The sequence below is a fragment of the Oncorhynchus gorbuscha genome, unplaced genomic scaffold (assembly GCF_021184085.1).
Source record: "Oncorhynchus gorbuscha isolate QuinsamMale2020 ecotype Even-year unplaced genomic scaffold, OgorEven_v1.0 Un_scaffold_750, whole genome shotgun sequence".
NCBI classification, from domain to species: Eukaryota; Metazoa; Chordata; class Actinopteri; order Salmoniformes; family Salmonidae; genus Oncorhynchus; species Oncorhynchus gorbuscha.
In genome coordinates, this window is record NW_025745793.1 from 273299 (window position 1) to 290927 (window position 17629).

General features: G+C 41.2%; 1 protein-coding gene across 1 annotated transcript in view; it reads right to left on the reverse strand.

Moving 5' to 3' along the window:
- Positions 1-13334, reverse strand: part of LOC124020031 (sialidase-1-like) — a 29179-nt gene extending 15845 nt beyond the window's left edge. The window contains exons 1-4 of the mRNA XM_046335454.1: positions 13091-13334; positions 11313-11502; positions 8719-8981; positions 6858-7040 (exon numbers count right to left, since the gene is read on the reverse strand). Of these exons, the coding sequence (XP_046191410.1) occupies positions 6858-7040; positions 8719-8981; positions 11313-11502; positions 13091-13192 (738 nt within the window). The 5' untranslated portion in view covers positions 13193-13334. The remainder of the gene's footprint in view (positions 1-6857; positions 7041-8718; positions 8982-11312; positions 11503-13090) is intronic.
- Positions 13335-17629: the final 4295 nt, after the last annotated feature.

Below are 17629 nucleotides of genomic sequence, written 5' to 3' on the forward strand. Positions count from 1 at the left end.
TTTTGGGTTAAGACACACATGGCCTGGGGCACAAAGCAAGAGTTACAACCGTGGAAGAAACAACCGTTGTCTCAACACCGTCAATCTCCGTGTATCCATCTAGGTGATACGGGCCAATTGCCTTCTCCCCACTATTCAAAGCATGTTGAATAAAACATTTTTTATCCTGGGCCAAGTACTCCAACCATTGAATGGACCTGCTAGAGTATGACTTGAATTGTCGTCGGTAGTTGTCAGGCGATGGAATAGCTATAGATGCTGGAGGTAAAAAGTGTGTACGATAGGTTTTCATGCATGCCAATGCAATAGTTGTACAACTCCAGGGGTCAATCCCGGCATCTTTGACCTCTTCTCTGAATCTGAGGCATCCGTCACGCAGTATAACCACATCATTGTTACAGTATGACTCCATCTCTTTATGGAAATCAAAAGGTATTATGACGTACTGTCTCATACCAAGTCATGAATCTCTCTCTCTCTTTTGGAAACATTTGATCACACCCGTATATTTCGGGGCTGGGACAAGATCCAATATAATGTAGATTCTCCTCAGATGTGACAAAATGAGGAAATCAACCTTTCACAGAGTTTTCAAAACCCAAGGCCTCAGGCATTTGAGCCAATCTCATGGGTAAGAAACTTAAGCTGTCAATGCATCTCTGGTTGAAGGCGGGGTCTACGAAACAAGATTTTACTACCTTGCGCTATGACACTGGGTGCAACGCCTTGTTGTATCAATATGTTCAAAAGAAGATAGGAATCATAGGCTCTAGGATTGTACTGGTGCTGTAGGCTCTAGTTTCTGTACTGGGGTTTTCTGAAGTGTTTTAGAAAGAGTAGTGCACAATCGGGTGCCTCTGCCGAACACTTTTCACCCTTGAAAGTCATGGTAGATACAAAATTGGCAAATAGCCGGATTGCTGATTAGTCTCAAAATCATAAAACACATATATTACTCTGAATGTTCATCTTCAGCCAAGGGCTGAATATAGCACTCGTGGGGCATTTCTTGAACCAATCCAGTGTCTCTGCTTTTCAAAGGCCCTTTACAGATTGGGCAATGTAAGATCCCACACACTAGAGGTTTAGGGTTGTCTATTTTAAGGAATGTCAAGCTACAGAATTGTAAATATTTAACATTCTTGAAAATACACATGCAATATGTCAAATTAAAGTTCGACTTCTAGTTAATCCAGCCACAGTGTCAGATTTCAAAAAGGCTTTACGGTGAAAGCAAACCATGCGATTTTCTGAGGACAGCACCCCATGAAACAAACACAGACAATCATATTTCATCCTGCCAGGCGCGACACAAAACTCAGAAATAACGATATAATTCATGCCTTACCTTTGAAAATCTCCTTTGGTTGGCACTCCAATATGTCCCATAAACATCACAAATGGTTCTTTTGTTCGATTAATTCCGTCGTTATATATCCAAAATGTCCATTTATATGGCACCTTTGATCCAGAAAAACACCGGTTCCAACTCGCGCATCATGACTACAAAATACCTAATAAGTTACCTGTAATATTTGTCCAAACATTTCAAACAACTTTCCTAATACAACTTTAGGTATTTTGTTACGCAAATAATCAATACAATTTAAGACGGGATAAATTGCGTTCAATTCCGGAGGAAAACAAAGTGGAGCGTGCTTTCAGGTCAAGCGCCTCTAACAAACAGCACGCTTCACTCTACCCTCGTTCTGAACAGGGCTACTTCTTCATTACACAAAGGAAAAACATCAACCAATTTCTAAAGACTGTTGACATTCAGTGTAAGCGATAGGAACTGCAAGCATCTTTCTAGTGTGTTCATGTGTTTGGGTTATTGATGGGGAGGTTGGCCCTAACGCATTAATTTGGTTAATTAAGGATGTGAGTTCTTCTGGCATTCTAGAAGTAGCCATGTTACATACAGTTCTTAGCGCTTGTTTTCGGCATTTTTTTAAATCAGATCGTTGTTTAACAAGCAGGGCGTTGTTCTATGCCAGAAGGATAGATCTTGACTGTATTGACGCCTTAGTAAAGCAGCCATACGTTTGTGTAGCTGAACCTCTCTGGCTTTTAGAGCCCTGTAAAAGGCTGTGAGAAACCTATCTTGACGATCTATTTCAGGATCAATGAATATTGTTTCTACCTCAGAATTGACTGTATCAAGCTGTTTGGCCGCTTCATACATCAACACGTCTTCAACCTTGTCATTTACAGTGTAGAAATTATCAATGTTTTACTATGTATGTCCTGGACGCCCTCTTCCTCTCGACATACTGGGCATTCTGTGTCGGTATACACCTGGGAGGAGTCTGAAAGAAAAATATATACAAAATAGTGTATTAAAAATAAAATATATATTATATAAAAATTTCAATTTCAAATACATTTCAGATATATTAACACAGTTCTCACCGTTAGGCCTTGTGGCTTAGTTAAATTTCCTCTGGTTGTTTGACGCCTGCTTTTCTGAGGAATCCTTGATAATGGGGTTCCTATCCCTATGTCCTCTGGCTTTGTAGATTCTGCATGGTTTGTATAGCCATCATTGGAGTCTGAAAAAAAGTGACTTAAAAAAAAACATTCTATCAAAAAATGTATAACTAATAAAAATAAAAAATAAATGTATAACTGGTCATAACGTATCCATAGAGAGCATGCTCTTGAATCCAATCGTTTTCAGACCAGTCGCCCTTCTCGGGCCGGGGTGATTCTGTGCTGTGCACTTGTGCCAAAGTATCATGATGCGCCTTAGGTGCTAGATTATATAGCGATTGGGTGGAGTTTTCTGGGAGTGTGTATCTGTGTGTTAAATCCGCGCTTCTTGTGTTTGGAGTTATGGGAAAGCCGGCCGAACAGAACAGTAGAATATCGTTGGTTTCAGCGCCCCCGAAGTCGTTCATAGGTAGAGTCCATATTTCCTTGGGTATTGTTGTTTAGGTCTCTGTCCCCTGTAAACACAAGATTAGCTTTTTTAAATAGTGTACACTACACTTTTTTATTTTTTGGACTTACGTCGAAAATAGCTTGAGGCCATAGGGCTGCGTAAAGAAGAACAGGCCTCCGTTTGTTCCTCTGAATCCTCATCATGGATAGTTAGTCATCATGTTGGATGATCCAAATCAATTATTCCCGGTAGCAGCTGTGTAAATGTCAGGTATCCAATAGACAATTTTAAATAATATTAAAATATATTTATACAAAATAAATACCGTATTTTAACATAAAAGAAAATACTTACATTTGACATAAAAACATACTGGAAAATTTGATGTCCTCCACTTTTAGAATATCTGTAAAAACCACACGTAAAACAACAGTTTAATATTTGAGGAAACCTTATTAGAGAGAGAGAGAGATCCAAACAGTGCAGTAATTTCTAACAGGTAATATCAAACATCTCCCACAAACTACCTAACGCACACAAAATCTAATCTAATATATTATTATTTCCACATCCTCACCTTCAAAATTCTCCATGTGTAAAGGCTGTGTCCTGACTGAGCCAATGTATGGAATGAACTTACAGACAGGGGCATTGTTTGTTGGTCCCCCACCCATCCTCGGGAAATAACACCTGTTTTATTTCTGGAGACAACCTATGTGCAAATAACCCCCTAGTGATGATATTGTTCAGAAAAAAACATGTTTTTAAACCTTAGGGGGTGTCTAGGCCTATTCTATGGTGGTTGTGGGGTTTGACTGTTGCTCCCTCCATCCTTGGGAAATAACAAATGCTGTTTTTGGAGACACCCTGTGTGCAAAGGACCCCATAATGTTGAATTGTTTCATACACAATTGCAGACACACACACACTGGAAAAAAAACATTGTTTTGAAACACACACACCTCTTTCACAGAAGCCATTTAAACATGTTATAATTAGTTAAACAATTTTACTAGGCAATATTTAACAAGTTTTTATACACAGAAAAATGTTATACAACAGATATTATTACCGCACAGTACCACATTTTAATACCCTTTAAATGCTTAGATTTATAACTGTCTGTTGTAGGAAAGACTGTATTCATATAAAATATGGCCTTTTGATAATTTGGAAGATTCTCTAGGTGTGGTTGACTGTTGATTCCTCCATCCTCGGGAAATAACACCTTTTGTTTTTGGAGAACCTATGTGCAAATGTGCCCTAGTGTTTAAAACAATGTTAAGAAAAAAACATTGTTTCAACACACAACTGCAGAGAAAGACACACCTCTCTCCCAGAAGCCTTTCTGAGACCGAAAGAGAGAAAAAAAACAGATTCCTTTTGTTAAAAGGTGAGATACAATTTTAAAACCCTTTATTTAATTCTAAATCTGTAGTACAAACCTTTTAAACATGTTATAATTAGTTAAACAAGTTTACCATTTCTTTCTTACAGAAAAAGGGGAGGCTCTATGGTCAACCATCACATCCATCCGTCTCTAAATCCCCGTTTCCGGGGTCTGACCGGTTCAAACAGTGTCTCTTCCCCGCAAGATATCCCGCTCCAGCCAGGTTCCGTATGTTTTCTTTCCCTGGATAGATCAAAAATCTTGCCTTTAGGCCCTGGGTCTGTCTTAGGGATAGAAGCACCCAGCGGTGTAATTGTTCACGATGTTGGAAAAGATTTTCCAGCTGTTTCATCATGTCCAGGAATGTGTGATAATTGCCCCACGTAAAGCTAATGACTGGCACAAAATAGTTGACCTCCGTTCAGGCTTTTGAAAATACATACAACCTAACTGATTTGGTTGCATTGGAACTATCGAATTGGGCATAAACTAAAATTGTCACTTTGGAGTCTGGACTATACGCCAATGAAGAGATTCTTATGGCTTTCAAATCATCTCGCCAGCAGACTTCCTCTTCCAGTGCGTACCCAGGCAGGGTTGTCCCACTCAGGGTCTGTTCGATCTGGCATAGCCCCAGCCGTATCTTAAGACATTCTCTCATCCGCAACGCAGGAGAAAAACTCCCTGCTTTTGTTTGAAAAAGGGTGCTGTGGCCGCTGTTTGTGAAAATCTTCACCGTTGAGTTGTCCGGTTGGAAAAAGTAACCCATATGGCCGTCACTCATGTCCAGCACTCCATTAAAACAATCAGGGTCTTCCCAAAGAATGTCTTCGATGGTTTTGTCATTGTGTTCTTGACACGAGGAACACAGTACACCTACAATTTGTCTAGGAGACATGTTTAACTAGGGTATGCTAGCGTCCCACCTAGCCAACATCCAGTGAGATTGCAGAGCGCCAAATTCAAATACAGAAATACTCATTATAAAAATTCAGAAAAGATACAACTATTAAACATAGGTTTAAAGATTAACTTCTTGTGTATCCAACCACTTTGGCAGATTTAAAAAATGCTTTACGGCAAAAGTATACCTTACAATTATTTGAGAACATAGCCCAGCAGACAAATCATTACAAACAGTAACCAGCCAAGTAGAGTTACACAAGTCAGAAATAGAGATAAAATGAATCCCTTACCTTTGATGATCTTCATATGGTGGCACTCAGAAGACATTCATTTACTCAATAAATGTTCCTGTTGTTCGATAGTCTCTTTATATCCAAAAACCTCCGTTTTGTTCGCGCGTTTTCTTCAGTAATCCACAGGCTCAAACACAGTCAAAACAGGCAGACAAAAAAATAGAAAACTACAACCCCCCCCCCAAAAAAAACTACATCCTGAATGGATTTCTCAGATTTTCGCCTGCCAAATCAGTTCCGTTATACTCACAGACACTATTTTTGGACAACAGTTTTGGAAACTTTAGAGTGTTTTCTATCCAAATCTACCAGTTATATGCACATCATACCTTCTGGGCCCGAGTAGCAGGACATTTAATTTGGGCATGCTTTTCATCCAAAATGCCAAATGCTGCCCCCTACGATAGAGAAGTTAATTTCCTCTTTAGTGTCCTGGGTTTATTTTAATTTCTTATTTAGTGTTCTGGAGTTTATCGAGGTCGCTTGCGGCTGTCCAATACGGTTTTTATATACAACAGCCAGGCCCTAAGTTCATTACAACAGGGGGCAAATGTGTTCAAACACATTCCACAGTTCAACGAGGTCACTTCACATCAATCATCATGACAGCTTTAAGCTTTAACATAAACAGATGCACTATCTGGTTAAATAAACACTCACTCGAGAGCGTGAGAACGGAAGGACAGGATGTACATATATGGGCGTAACCATGTGACCCATAAAATAGGTCATAAATCACTCGTTTGACAGATGCCGTCTACTGTATTGTCTCTTCCACATATTCTAAATTAGAACCGTCCAGAGTAGCGATGCTAGGCAGGTGTGGGCAGCGATCGGTTGAAGAGCATACATATAGTTTTACTTACATTTAAGAGCTGTTGGAGGCCACGGAAGGAGAGTGGTAATGGCATTAAAACTCATCTGGAGGTTAGTTAACACAGTGGCAAAAGAAGGGCCAGAAGTATACAGAATGGTGTCGTCTGCGTAGAGGTGGATCAGAGAATCACCAGCCGCAAGAGAAACATCATTGATCTATATATTTGTTATTAAATGACTAGTTCAGTCAGTTTAGTTAAATAAAAGGTGAAATAAAATAAGTATGAAACTAGTACCAGACTAGTAAAACTAGAGGGTTGCCTAATGGCAGAAGAGGCTGGTGGGAGGATCTATAGGAGGACAGGCTCATTGTAATGGCAGGAATGGAGTTAATGGAACAGAGTCAAACGTAGTTTCCATAAGTTTGATACCGTTCCATTAATTCCATTTCAGCCATTATAATGGGCCCGTCCTCCTGTAGCTCCTCCCACCAGCCTAATAACTACACGGCTATTGTACTGTGTGCCATCCTTTCCTTCCTGCTCACTCCCTCCCTGGTTAGCTTTACCTGGCACTCATCTGGGTTAAAGTCCAGGGCTTTTTTGGGCTGGTTGTAGGGGATGCTCTTCAGCGCGGCGCCATTCCTCCAGTTTCGTCCGTGATCGTCACTCAGAATGCAGAAGACCCCGTCACCCTCCAGGGTGCCATGTCCACACACCACCAGACGCCCCTTAGCAGGAGGGTAGTGCTTCTGTGAGCGGAGACATGGAGAGACAGTTAAAATAGTGTACTCTACCAAAGCACAGCAGTTCGTTCAAAACGACTGACCTTAGTAATAAATATTGGGGTCAATGCACCAAGGTTTATTATTATACACAATATAAGGGTTAGTGTTATGATGACAGAAATTAGCCTCATAATTGACAACACAAAAGTAGGCTACAAAAGTCAGCAATGGAATCACGAGGAATGAAATATAAAGGAGCTCTCGTCATAGGTCGGTAGAGAAGTCAAATAAAAGAGGGGGAAACTACACTGAATAAAAATAGCAACATGCAACCATTTCTATGATTTCACTGAGTTACAGTTCATATAAGGACATTCAGTTCATTGAAATAAATCCATTAGGCCCTAATCTATGAATTTCAAATGACTGAAGAAAAAAAAAGGAGATGCATCAGTTGGTCACAGACACCTTTTAAAAAAAAGGTGCTTGGATCAGATAACCAGTCAGTATCTGTTGTGACCACCATTTGCCTCTCCTCCACATAGTTGATCAGGCTGTTGATTGTAGCTTGTGGAATGTTGTCCCAGTGCTTTTTAATGGCTGTGTGAAGTTTCTGGATATTGGGAGGAACTGGGACATGCTGTCGTATACGTCGGTCCAGAGCATCCTGAACATGCTCAACGGGGGACATTGTCTGGTGACATTGTCTGGTGACATTGTCTGGTGACATTGTCTGGTGACATTGTCTGGTGACTATACAGCCCATGGGAGAACTGAGCAATTTTTAGCTTCCAGGACTTGTGTACAGAAGATCCTTGCGACATGGAGCCGTGCATTACCATGCTGAAACATGATGTGATGGTGGCGGTTGAATGGCACGACAATGGGCCTCAGGATCTCGTCGCAATTGTGTTTGTTGTCCATAGCTTATGCCTGCCTATACCATAACCCCACCATGGGGCACCCTGTTCACAATGTTGAGATCAGCAAACCGCTCGCCCACATGACACCATACACAATGTCTGCCATCTGCCCGGTACAGTCAGTTAAGACACTAAAATGCAGTCAGGTCAAAACTCTGGTGAGGACAACGAGCATACCGATGAGCTTTCTGACAGTTTGTGCAGAAACTATTTGGTTGTGCAAACCTACAGTTTCATCAGCTGTCCGGGTGGCTGGTCTCAGACGATCCTGCCGTTAAGGAAGCCGGATGTGGAGGTCCTGGGCTGGCGTAGTCACACGTGATCTGCGGTTGTAAGGTCAGTTGCCAAATTCTCTAAAACGATGTTATTAACATTCAATTCTGGTGGACATCCCTGCAGTCAGCATGCCAATTACACTTGGGCATCTGTGGCATTGTGTTGTGTGACAAAACTGCACATTTTAGAGTGGTCTTTTATTGTACCCAGCACAAGGGGCACGTGTAATGATCATGCTGTTTATCAGCTTATTGATATGCCACACCAGACAGGTGGATGATTTCTCTTGGCAAAGGAGAAATACGCTTTTTGTGCATACAGAACATTTCTGGGTCCTTTTATTTCAACTTATGAAACATGGGACCAACACTTCATATGTTGTGTTTATATTTTTGTTCAGTGTATATGTATTAATTAAATTAACTATATAAATTGACTCTAAGAGCGAGAGGAAGAAGGGGAGATGAAGAGAAGTCTGAAAACCTTGGATGATGGTGACCCACCTGAATGCCGAAGCCGGGCCCAGGGACGAAGTTCTTGACCCCCAGCTGGACCGAGAGGTTCCTTGGTGGTCTCCAGCTGAGTCCGTCGTCCATGCTCTCCACCAGCATTATACTGGCGGGGTCACACTGGTACTGGTGGAAGCACAGAGAGTAGATCAGCAGCACAGAGCCAGTCTCCTCATCCACCACCACTGAACCGAGGTTCAGTCCGTCAGCCAGGACGCCATCGTTTACTATGAAGGTGGTGGGAGACCACGTGGCACCTAGGGTGGAGGGGAGGTATAGAGGAGGGAGAGAAAGACAGAGGGAGGAGGAAAGTATCAGTCATAAGTAGAGTGCTGTAAATTAAAAAATGCCCAGGAGTGAAGATTCACTGATAAAAAGCCACGTCAATTCAAATATGTGTACGAGTGTCTGTGTGTTTCTCTGTCCCGTCTCTGTCTGTCTGAAATGGGAATATTTAACATAAAAGTTCATATTTAATTTAGAGTGAACACAATGTTTAGCATATTTGGAGTTATTGTAATGCATCATTTCCAGGGTTCCATTTGTGACACTCAAGGTGCAGGTTGATGGTCACTAGACTTGTTATGGATTCTTCTCATATCTGTTGATAGTGGTTGATGCCAGACTGGAGGCCACCCGGTTCCATAACTAGTGCAATCAACTTTAACCCTGTGCAAAATACGCCTATCCGGGCACCCGGGCCAGATAAATCAAATCCCCTACCCACTCAGACTACTCCCAGACAGTCCAAGCAGTTCTTGCATGAGAAATTGATTTTTGCTTAGAAGCTAGCTTTTTGACCATTTGAATTGAAAACAATCACAGTAAGGTACTTAAAATTGTTACCAAGAAATGATTTGATTATCAGATAAAAACAGATCCACTTTGCCTTTAAGAGAAGATTTGCAGCTTTGATTAAAAAAGGTCCAATGTAAGTCCTTTATCTCAATATCAAAACAGCTCTTACATTGAAAGGGTATTATCATAATTATTCTAACATCAGTGTGGAAATATATATAAAACAGGAAAATCAAGTTGATCTACAATGGGTATTTAAGACAGAAGAGCCTGATCAGAGAAGGCCAGTTAGACATTTCTCTGCTCTGTGCTTAGAAGTGTCTTCCTGTTGCAGCTTGTAATAAACAAGATGTATTTATTTTTTCTGCAACTGCTCTCCTTTATGTTCACCTGGAATTTCCTATTAGAATTATTCCTCACAAAACCCAGACAAATAAAATACCATGATTTGGGGGATTTTCACAAAATGTCATTCATAGAATATTCATTTTGAGGAAGGATTGTTGACATATATCTAAAAGCATAATTGGTAATGACTCAAAGTTGGTATATTTATGTCATATTGACCTTACCCAGGCCTCCTTTAGCACACTCCATAGTGTTTACTCTGTAGGTGCTACAAAGCATACAGTGGTGTCATATAAAACTTTACCGTTTGCTCTGTAATATGAGTGCTATTTTGATTTTAAAATGTTTTTAAAACATTCATTTATGAATATTGAAAAATATAAACATGAATATTGAAAAAATAAACTGTTTGATTTTGCTAAATGTTTCATATGTTGTTGAACTCTACAGACATATCAAAGTTCCAGAGTGGGATCTCTGATACTTTTAGAGTTATGATCCAATTTGTAAGCAGTAACAGAGTAAGGGCAGCAGTGAATTGTGAACCACAACCAAACCCCTCCCCGTTTTCCAACGTGAGCAACTATTGGGCAGAACAGGCCGGGTTGGCATAGATTGTTGACAACATATATTTAGTTTTCCAATGTTTTTTGAAAACATAAATACAATTTGCACAATGAGCACTTGGTGTCTGTCAAATGCATCGTTACAGTCGTTGCTTAGCTAGCGAATTTGAGCCATAATAGCACTGACATGAAAATAGGTAAAAACACCTCAAAACAAGAGGTGGTATCAAGAACAAGATAAAACTAGCTGAAACGAGCCAATTACAATTCCCCACATCGCAGGTTCTCATCATTGTCATGTCAGTAAATCAATTAGCCCATGTCAGCATTTTTGGGGGGGATTGGTAAGTTATCTAAACTTGCAGTAACCATGGTTGAATTACCAAATGGGGGGGCCCCATTGACCATCAGATAGCATATTAAGAACTGCAAGTTCTCTCCTCCCTATGGCAAAATGTGTACAGTTGCAGGAAATAATCTGTAAAACTGCACATTTTTCTCTCCGCCCCATAACAAAATGAGTAGAATTGCATAGAATTAGTTATAATTTTGCTAAATTCTTTCCACCTCATGGCAAAATGTGTAGAATTGCAGCAAACTTGCTTTAAAACTGCAACATTCTCTCCACACCCCATGGCAAAATGTGTAGAATTGCAGCAAACTTGCTTTAAAACTGCAACATTCTCTACATACCCCATGGCAAAATGTGTAGAATTGCAGGATTTGTTTTGCTGTCAAAAGGCTTGCTGACTGCACGTGTGGGAATGGATGTGGGTACACAGACATGCGAGCCACTGTAGCCCCTCACGAGGAGTTCAAAGTTGCCCATCCCTGCATTGCACTGTGTCTGTCTGTCTGCTCTCTCTGCCTGCCTACCTCGGTCTGTGGACCGTCGCATGGCAAGGAACTTGGCCCCCACGTCACAGGCGGACTTCTTCCGGGCCTCAGCGAAGGCCAGCAGACTGCCCTTGGGGGTGAAGGAGAGCAGTGGGATCCGGTAAGTGTCCACCTCTCCTGCCCCGCCTCTCACCCACAGCAACTGCTCATCATAGACCAGGGGGTCAATCTGGTAGAGAGAAAGAGAGACTTCATTTGCCTCACTGCCAGGTGAAGTTAGGGCAGGTACACCTGAGTGGGCAGAAAGCGAACCTCCTAGTTCCCCCTTGGAAGAAGCTTGGATTTTAGCCAACAAGAACTGCAGAGAGAGACCATTATAAAAAAAGACAGCATGAGACAGTGACAGGACAAGATCAACAGGATGTGTCCATAAAATCATTCTCTGTGCCATCCAAGTTCACTAATGTAAACCCACACCCCTGTAATGTCAAGTGCCATGATCCTTCAGAACAAGTGTTACTCTTGTTCACATACCGTATGCCACCCATTCAGCAAGTGAACTCATCTGCTATTAAAACACAGGATGGATTACTAAATGTAGAAGTGCAAAAGGTTATGTTGGATTGTTTTGGTCGCTGAGCTTTGCAATGGCCTGCGAGTGCAAACTTACAGCGCAAGTCTATTGATTTGATTTGATTTGTTGCAGTGTTGATAACAGCACTTGCACCACAACTTTCTCACACACAAAGTCATGATACTGCTATGTTTTCTTGCAGTAAACAATCTACAAAATAGTTTGGCTACATCTTGCAAAGCTATGTAGAATTCTGCACTGTATACGAGACGTCACACTCAAGCCTACACAGCATAGCCACAGGAAGTAGGGATGCTGAGGGTGCTAAAGGCACCCCTTGAGAATTCAGAATAATAATAAAAACATTCATACAAAGTAATGCACTGGGCCTTTACTAGTATTAGTGGACCGATAGACATCTGTAGCGCAGGCACAACATTTTTTGTGTTTGTTTTTTGTTTTTAAACAATCACTGGTTTCCCCAAAAAAGGTAGCTATATAACTAAGAACAGTATCTAACAGGAGTCAATAGTTGGATGTAATTGTTGTTGCCCTGTCCCTCTCTCTGCAATTGTCATTCTAATGGAATCCAAAAAGCACAAAACCCCATGCTCAAACATTTACATCAAAAGGTGCAAAGTTATGGGCAAAGACACAAATCAACCCCATAAAATTCAATATTTTTCTTGATCAAATCACAGGGAAAACAACCACTTTTTGTGCAGTTTTAAATGTATCATCCTTACAAACAACTTAATCTAAATCTACATTACTGTATTGTACATAGGCTGGTCGGTCATCTAGGTTTGTACCTAGACTTTCTATCACCATGATAATACAAAACAAGCACAATGCGGTAATTGAGTACATTGAGACATCAAGTGGTTTGTGGTGATGTGGCTCAGTTGGTAGAGCATGGTACTTGCAATGCTAGGGGTGTGGGTTTGATTGCCACGGGGGACCTGTATGAAACTGTATGCACTCACTACTGTTAATTGCTCTGGATAAGAGCATCTACTAAAATAGAAAAGGAATGAATAAACCATTTCAGGTCACACTGAGAAATAAGTTACATTTGCAAAGTATTCAAATAAACTATAAAACATATCAAGAAAGTAGTTTTATACTCAAGTTTTATCAGATTATCGGTTTTGACAAGATAATCAGACTCAAGCTAAAAATGCTGGTCAGGAATACAACCCATGACTGAAAAACCGGTCAAAATATCTGACAAGTTTCCTACCTGGCCAAAAGAGGTGCATAGACTTGGCGATAGAACTGAAAAAAGTAATGCGATCCAGCTTCGTACTCCCATCAAACCAGCCCTTGTGACAATACTGTTCATTATTCTCTCGGCCGTTCTTTGACGAAGAAAGCTATGATACTATGGCATCAGAGCCAAACTTTGCAAAACTGTAGCGCAATAAACAGCAATCACTTCCTCCTCACCGAAAACCTAAACACCGCGGTCATATGACTGAGGTGGGCGGTGACATGACTAACTTATTCTTCTACTTCTTCGTCTTCTATGGGTTTTATGGCGGACTTACAACCCAAAAAGCTGTATTGCCGCCACCAACTGGACATTTTTTTATTTCTTTTTTTATTTAAGTAGGCGAGTGAGTTAAGAACAAATTCTTATTTACAATGACGGCCTACCCTCCGGGCAAACCCTCCCCTAACCAGGACAATTGTGCGCCGCCTTATGGGACTCCCGATCACAAGCGTTTGTGAAACAGCCTGGGAACCAGGGTTGCCACCTAATTGTCAGGGGAAGTTGCTAGGGGCAGGTCGATTTGTTGCTGAAAGTAGCAAAATTACATTGTGATGTCGTTGCGTGATGACGTCATTACATAATAACGTAAAACCGCGTCATTACGTTTATTTGTAAAAATAATATAAACACAACACATTTTATATGATCTTTTTTTTAAACACAACAAATTGAATCATTCAACATTTACACATGACACATTTCTTGAACAATTGCATTTAATGTATTTTCTCTTTAACTAGTAAACCTACACATTCTGAACAATTATAGTTTGAAGCAGTGTATTGGTAGTTAATTAACATGCTACCTAACTGATCAACAATTATTGGTACAAGCTAATAACAAGGTATATATGCTATCTTATTAAACAAGCGACTTAGCCCAAATAATGATGTGTGCGCTAGGCATCTCTCTCCAGCTCTCTCCAGGTTGTTATGCTGCTTGGCTTGGCTAGCTGCTCAATGGTTTCCTCCAGATATTGCCACAGTTCTCATTCACACTGCAGTGCACACTGTCACCATCTGCTGTGTGTGTCCGCAAGTTCCAGAAAGTCCAATCCTTGCATACGTACTGTAAATATGAAGCATCATCGATTGGTAAGGAAATCCTCTTCATCTTCACTCTCCAATTGCTTTGTCACGGAGTAGAGGATGGAGTGGCCTTAAAGCTGTATGCTGCTGTGGTGCCAAACTGCTGCAGAACTTAATTTGGTAGTTTATGCTGGTAACAGGTATCACCAGCGAGCTTCAGTCCACACCGCACCAGGAGTATGGAGTTGAGAGTGTGCAGTGACATTCTATTTCTTAACTTTGACTTGACCACACTCATTTGGCTGAACAGCCATTCAACCTCCACATTTGAGTGTGGCAAGGAGAGGGCAGCGAGTGCAGCTTTGCACAGTTCTTCAAATGGATTTGACCCGGAATAGTCCGTGTAGTCATTCACTTCACTCCAAAGCTCGACTGTATTTTCAGTTGAGTCCCACCTAAACAGATGGATGTTTCTCCATTGGGAAACAATTTTATCAATTGTTTGGTGCTTGTACCCCAGTAGCTCAGCTACTTTGATAATTTCAGTGGTGCCTTTTTTGTGTTTTAGTGTTTCCTCAACACTGAACAAGGCCATGTTTCTCAAGTCTTCTAGGTTGTCTGGGAGCCTTGCTTGCAGCTCCTTGCTTAAAGCAACAACGTAGTTGATGCACGGGCTCCGAATTACCTTTTCGTCCTCTGGCGCAAGACTGAGTTGGTACACCGTGCTCTCGAAAAGGTACCCAAGGTATTGCGATGGACTGCGATGTCCATCACTGGCAACCTTCAGGGCATCCATTTTTGCCATTGACTACCCTGCTGCAAATTTATGTTAAGAGGTGTACCAGACTGTCCAAAAGCTTGACAGGATCTGTTTGCTCTCCCTCAAATGACTTCACTGCAACTTGTACGTCAGACAGGATTGATTTCAAGAATGTCAGGTAGACATAGTTGGTCTTGCCCATGTACATGGCGTGGAGCACATCCACCATGTAGCAATGCTCACTGGCCTTGGTCAACTCAAAGTGGAGCTCTAGTTCATCCCACTGGCTCAATATACGAGTTGCTGCAGGCTCAATCGATAGCCAACATGTGGCACACACTTTGGTGATCCGCAGGAGTTTCTGGCCACAATTAATGGTGGCATACACTGCTTTGTACACCTCGCACCGTTTTGGGGAAATCGAAAACCAGTTGTAGGTTTTCCTGATTAGATACTCAATGCTCCTAGGGATGGTTTCTTTGGATTTTGCACTGACAGCCAATTGTAAAGAATGGCACACACAGCGGATGAGTACCATTCTTCCTTTAAAATCTTGTGCACCCCGTTGTGCACCCCAGTCATCACGGATGCATTATCAGTGCCAATACCCTGAAGATTCTCTTTTTTAAGGTTACACCTCTCAAGAAACTCAACTATCGCCTTTGCTATTGATCTGGCATTGCCTCGCTCCAATTCAACCAGCCCGAGAAATGTGGACACAATACCGAATCACCACACCCAGGTATTTCGAGACACTGCCATCAATGGACTCATCCAAAAGGAGACTGAACTTCTCATCCTCCACATCTGATGTTACCCCTTTTAGACAATAAGCAGCCAGTACTCCCCTAATGATTTCTATGCACTTGGTGCGGTGCATTTGGAAGTTTGTTGCTGCCACATAATCTGAAAAGGCAGCTTTGCTAGCCGTACCTAAATGGCTGCATGCTAGCAGCGAACAATGCTCAGCAATGGCCATTGCCATAGTAGCTTCTGCAGTTATCCACTTTCTTAACCAACTGTGGTAATGTAGACTGCGTTGCGGGGTTGTACGGTGTTGATTTATTTCTATTATTTTGCTGTAGCATAATGTTTTTTGATGTCATACACTCTTGCAAGCATATCTGATTTCCAGTAAGCACAGTATGTATGCCCGACAATCATCCCCAATTACTGGCTTCAGCCACAATTTAAATTCAGGTACAGACTCCCACTCTTTTCTGTACTTTCTGACTGTACAATTTTGATTGAGACATGTTAATTGATGTTGTAAGTTCCGTTCAAGATCATTCATTCGTGACCAACTATATTCATTGGGTTTGTCTCGTTGAATGCATACTACTGCTGCTGGAGTCAGCTAACAACAATGATTTGCAATTTGCTGAAATTGGTGCTGGGGTGCTGCTGCCTGTGCACGAGCTGAGCGCCTGCTGCTGACATCACTCACAATGCACTTTTGCAGCCAGGCACGTGTGTTGTGACTGAGTGTGTGACAGAGAAAATATTTTTTGTGTGTCATTTAGAGGGAAAATGCGTGCATTTTAGCGTTTGAGTCACTTTTCAAAAGTTGCTAAAAGTTCAAATACATTTTTGAAAGTAGCTAAATTTGTTGCTAGGTGCTGTTAGGAAAAGAAGTTGCCATGGTAGTCTGAAAAGTTGCTAAATCTAGTAACAAAATTGCTACATTGGCATCACTGCTGGGAACAATCCAGGGTCTGTAGTGACACGTTGCGTGCGCGAGCGTCGCAACGGATGCTTCCGTGCTGTGCTCTAAGGTGACTTTTATTTCTGATAGTTTTCAAAACCTATGAAGAAATGACATTTGTTGACACCACAACACAGCACAGACTTGGAAACACATTATCCCGATTACTAATACATAAAAATGTCTGTTAAATTCGCTGCTCTGTTTTGCTTGTTTACAGTGGGTCCTTTCATAGTGAATTGTCAGAGGAGCTCTCAAATTGTTACATCATCAACATTTCAAGAATAAAGGCACTAACATGGCAGCCGTTCTGTAACCTGGCCAAACTCTCTATGCATATGGCTCTGGTCTATGCTGTTTTTTTCAGGAGGGTTGTCCTGGGTTATATTTTTATATATAGGCCTATTGCACATGGTGGTAATGAGGATGATGATGATGATGAAAATAGGAATTTCCAGGTGAACGAAAGAGAAGAGAAATCACAGATAAAGTCAATCGTAAATCAATACAGTTTAATGCAAGTTGCAATAGGGAGACAACAACCAGCATAGAAGCAGAGAGAATGTCTATATGGCCTCTTGGAGACACATCCGTTATATTCTAATCAGACAGCACTAAATGTTCTGTAAACACCAGCCCAAGAGGCTTGTAGGAACTCAAAACAAAAAGCAGTAACTTTATCAGCTGCTACATAATCACACAGTGTATCACAGACTACAATAATAATCAGTCTGTCCTCGGTCCTTGTAACTCCAGTCTGGCATCAATCACTATCAAGAGATATGAGTTTAATCCATAACATACAGCATCTAGTCTAGTGACCATTACAAACAGCACACTGGAAATCATGGGAATTACATCATGGGAAAATATATAAATATGCTAAACATTGTGTTAATCACTCTTGACATCAAGGAGGATAACTAGTGCTTCGCACAACTAAGTATTCCGTTTTATTAACTCCTTCACACAAGATGGCGTACTAGCCTGAGCACTTTAGTGAAGTGAAAGAC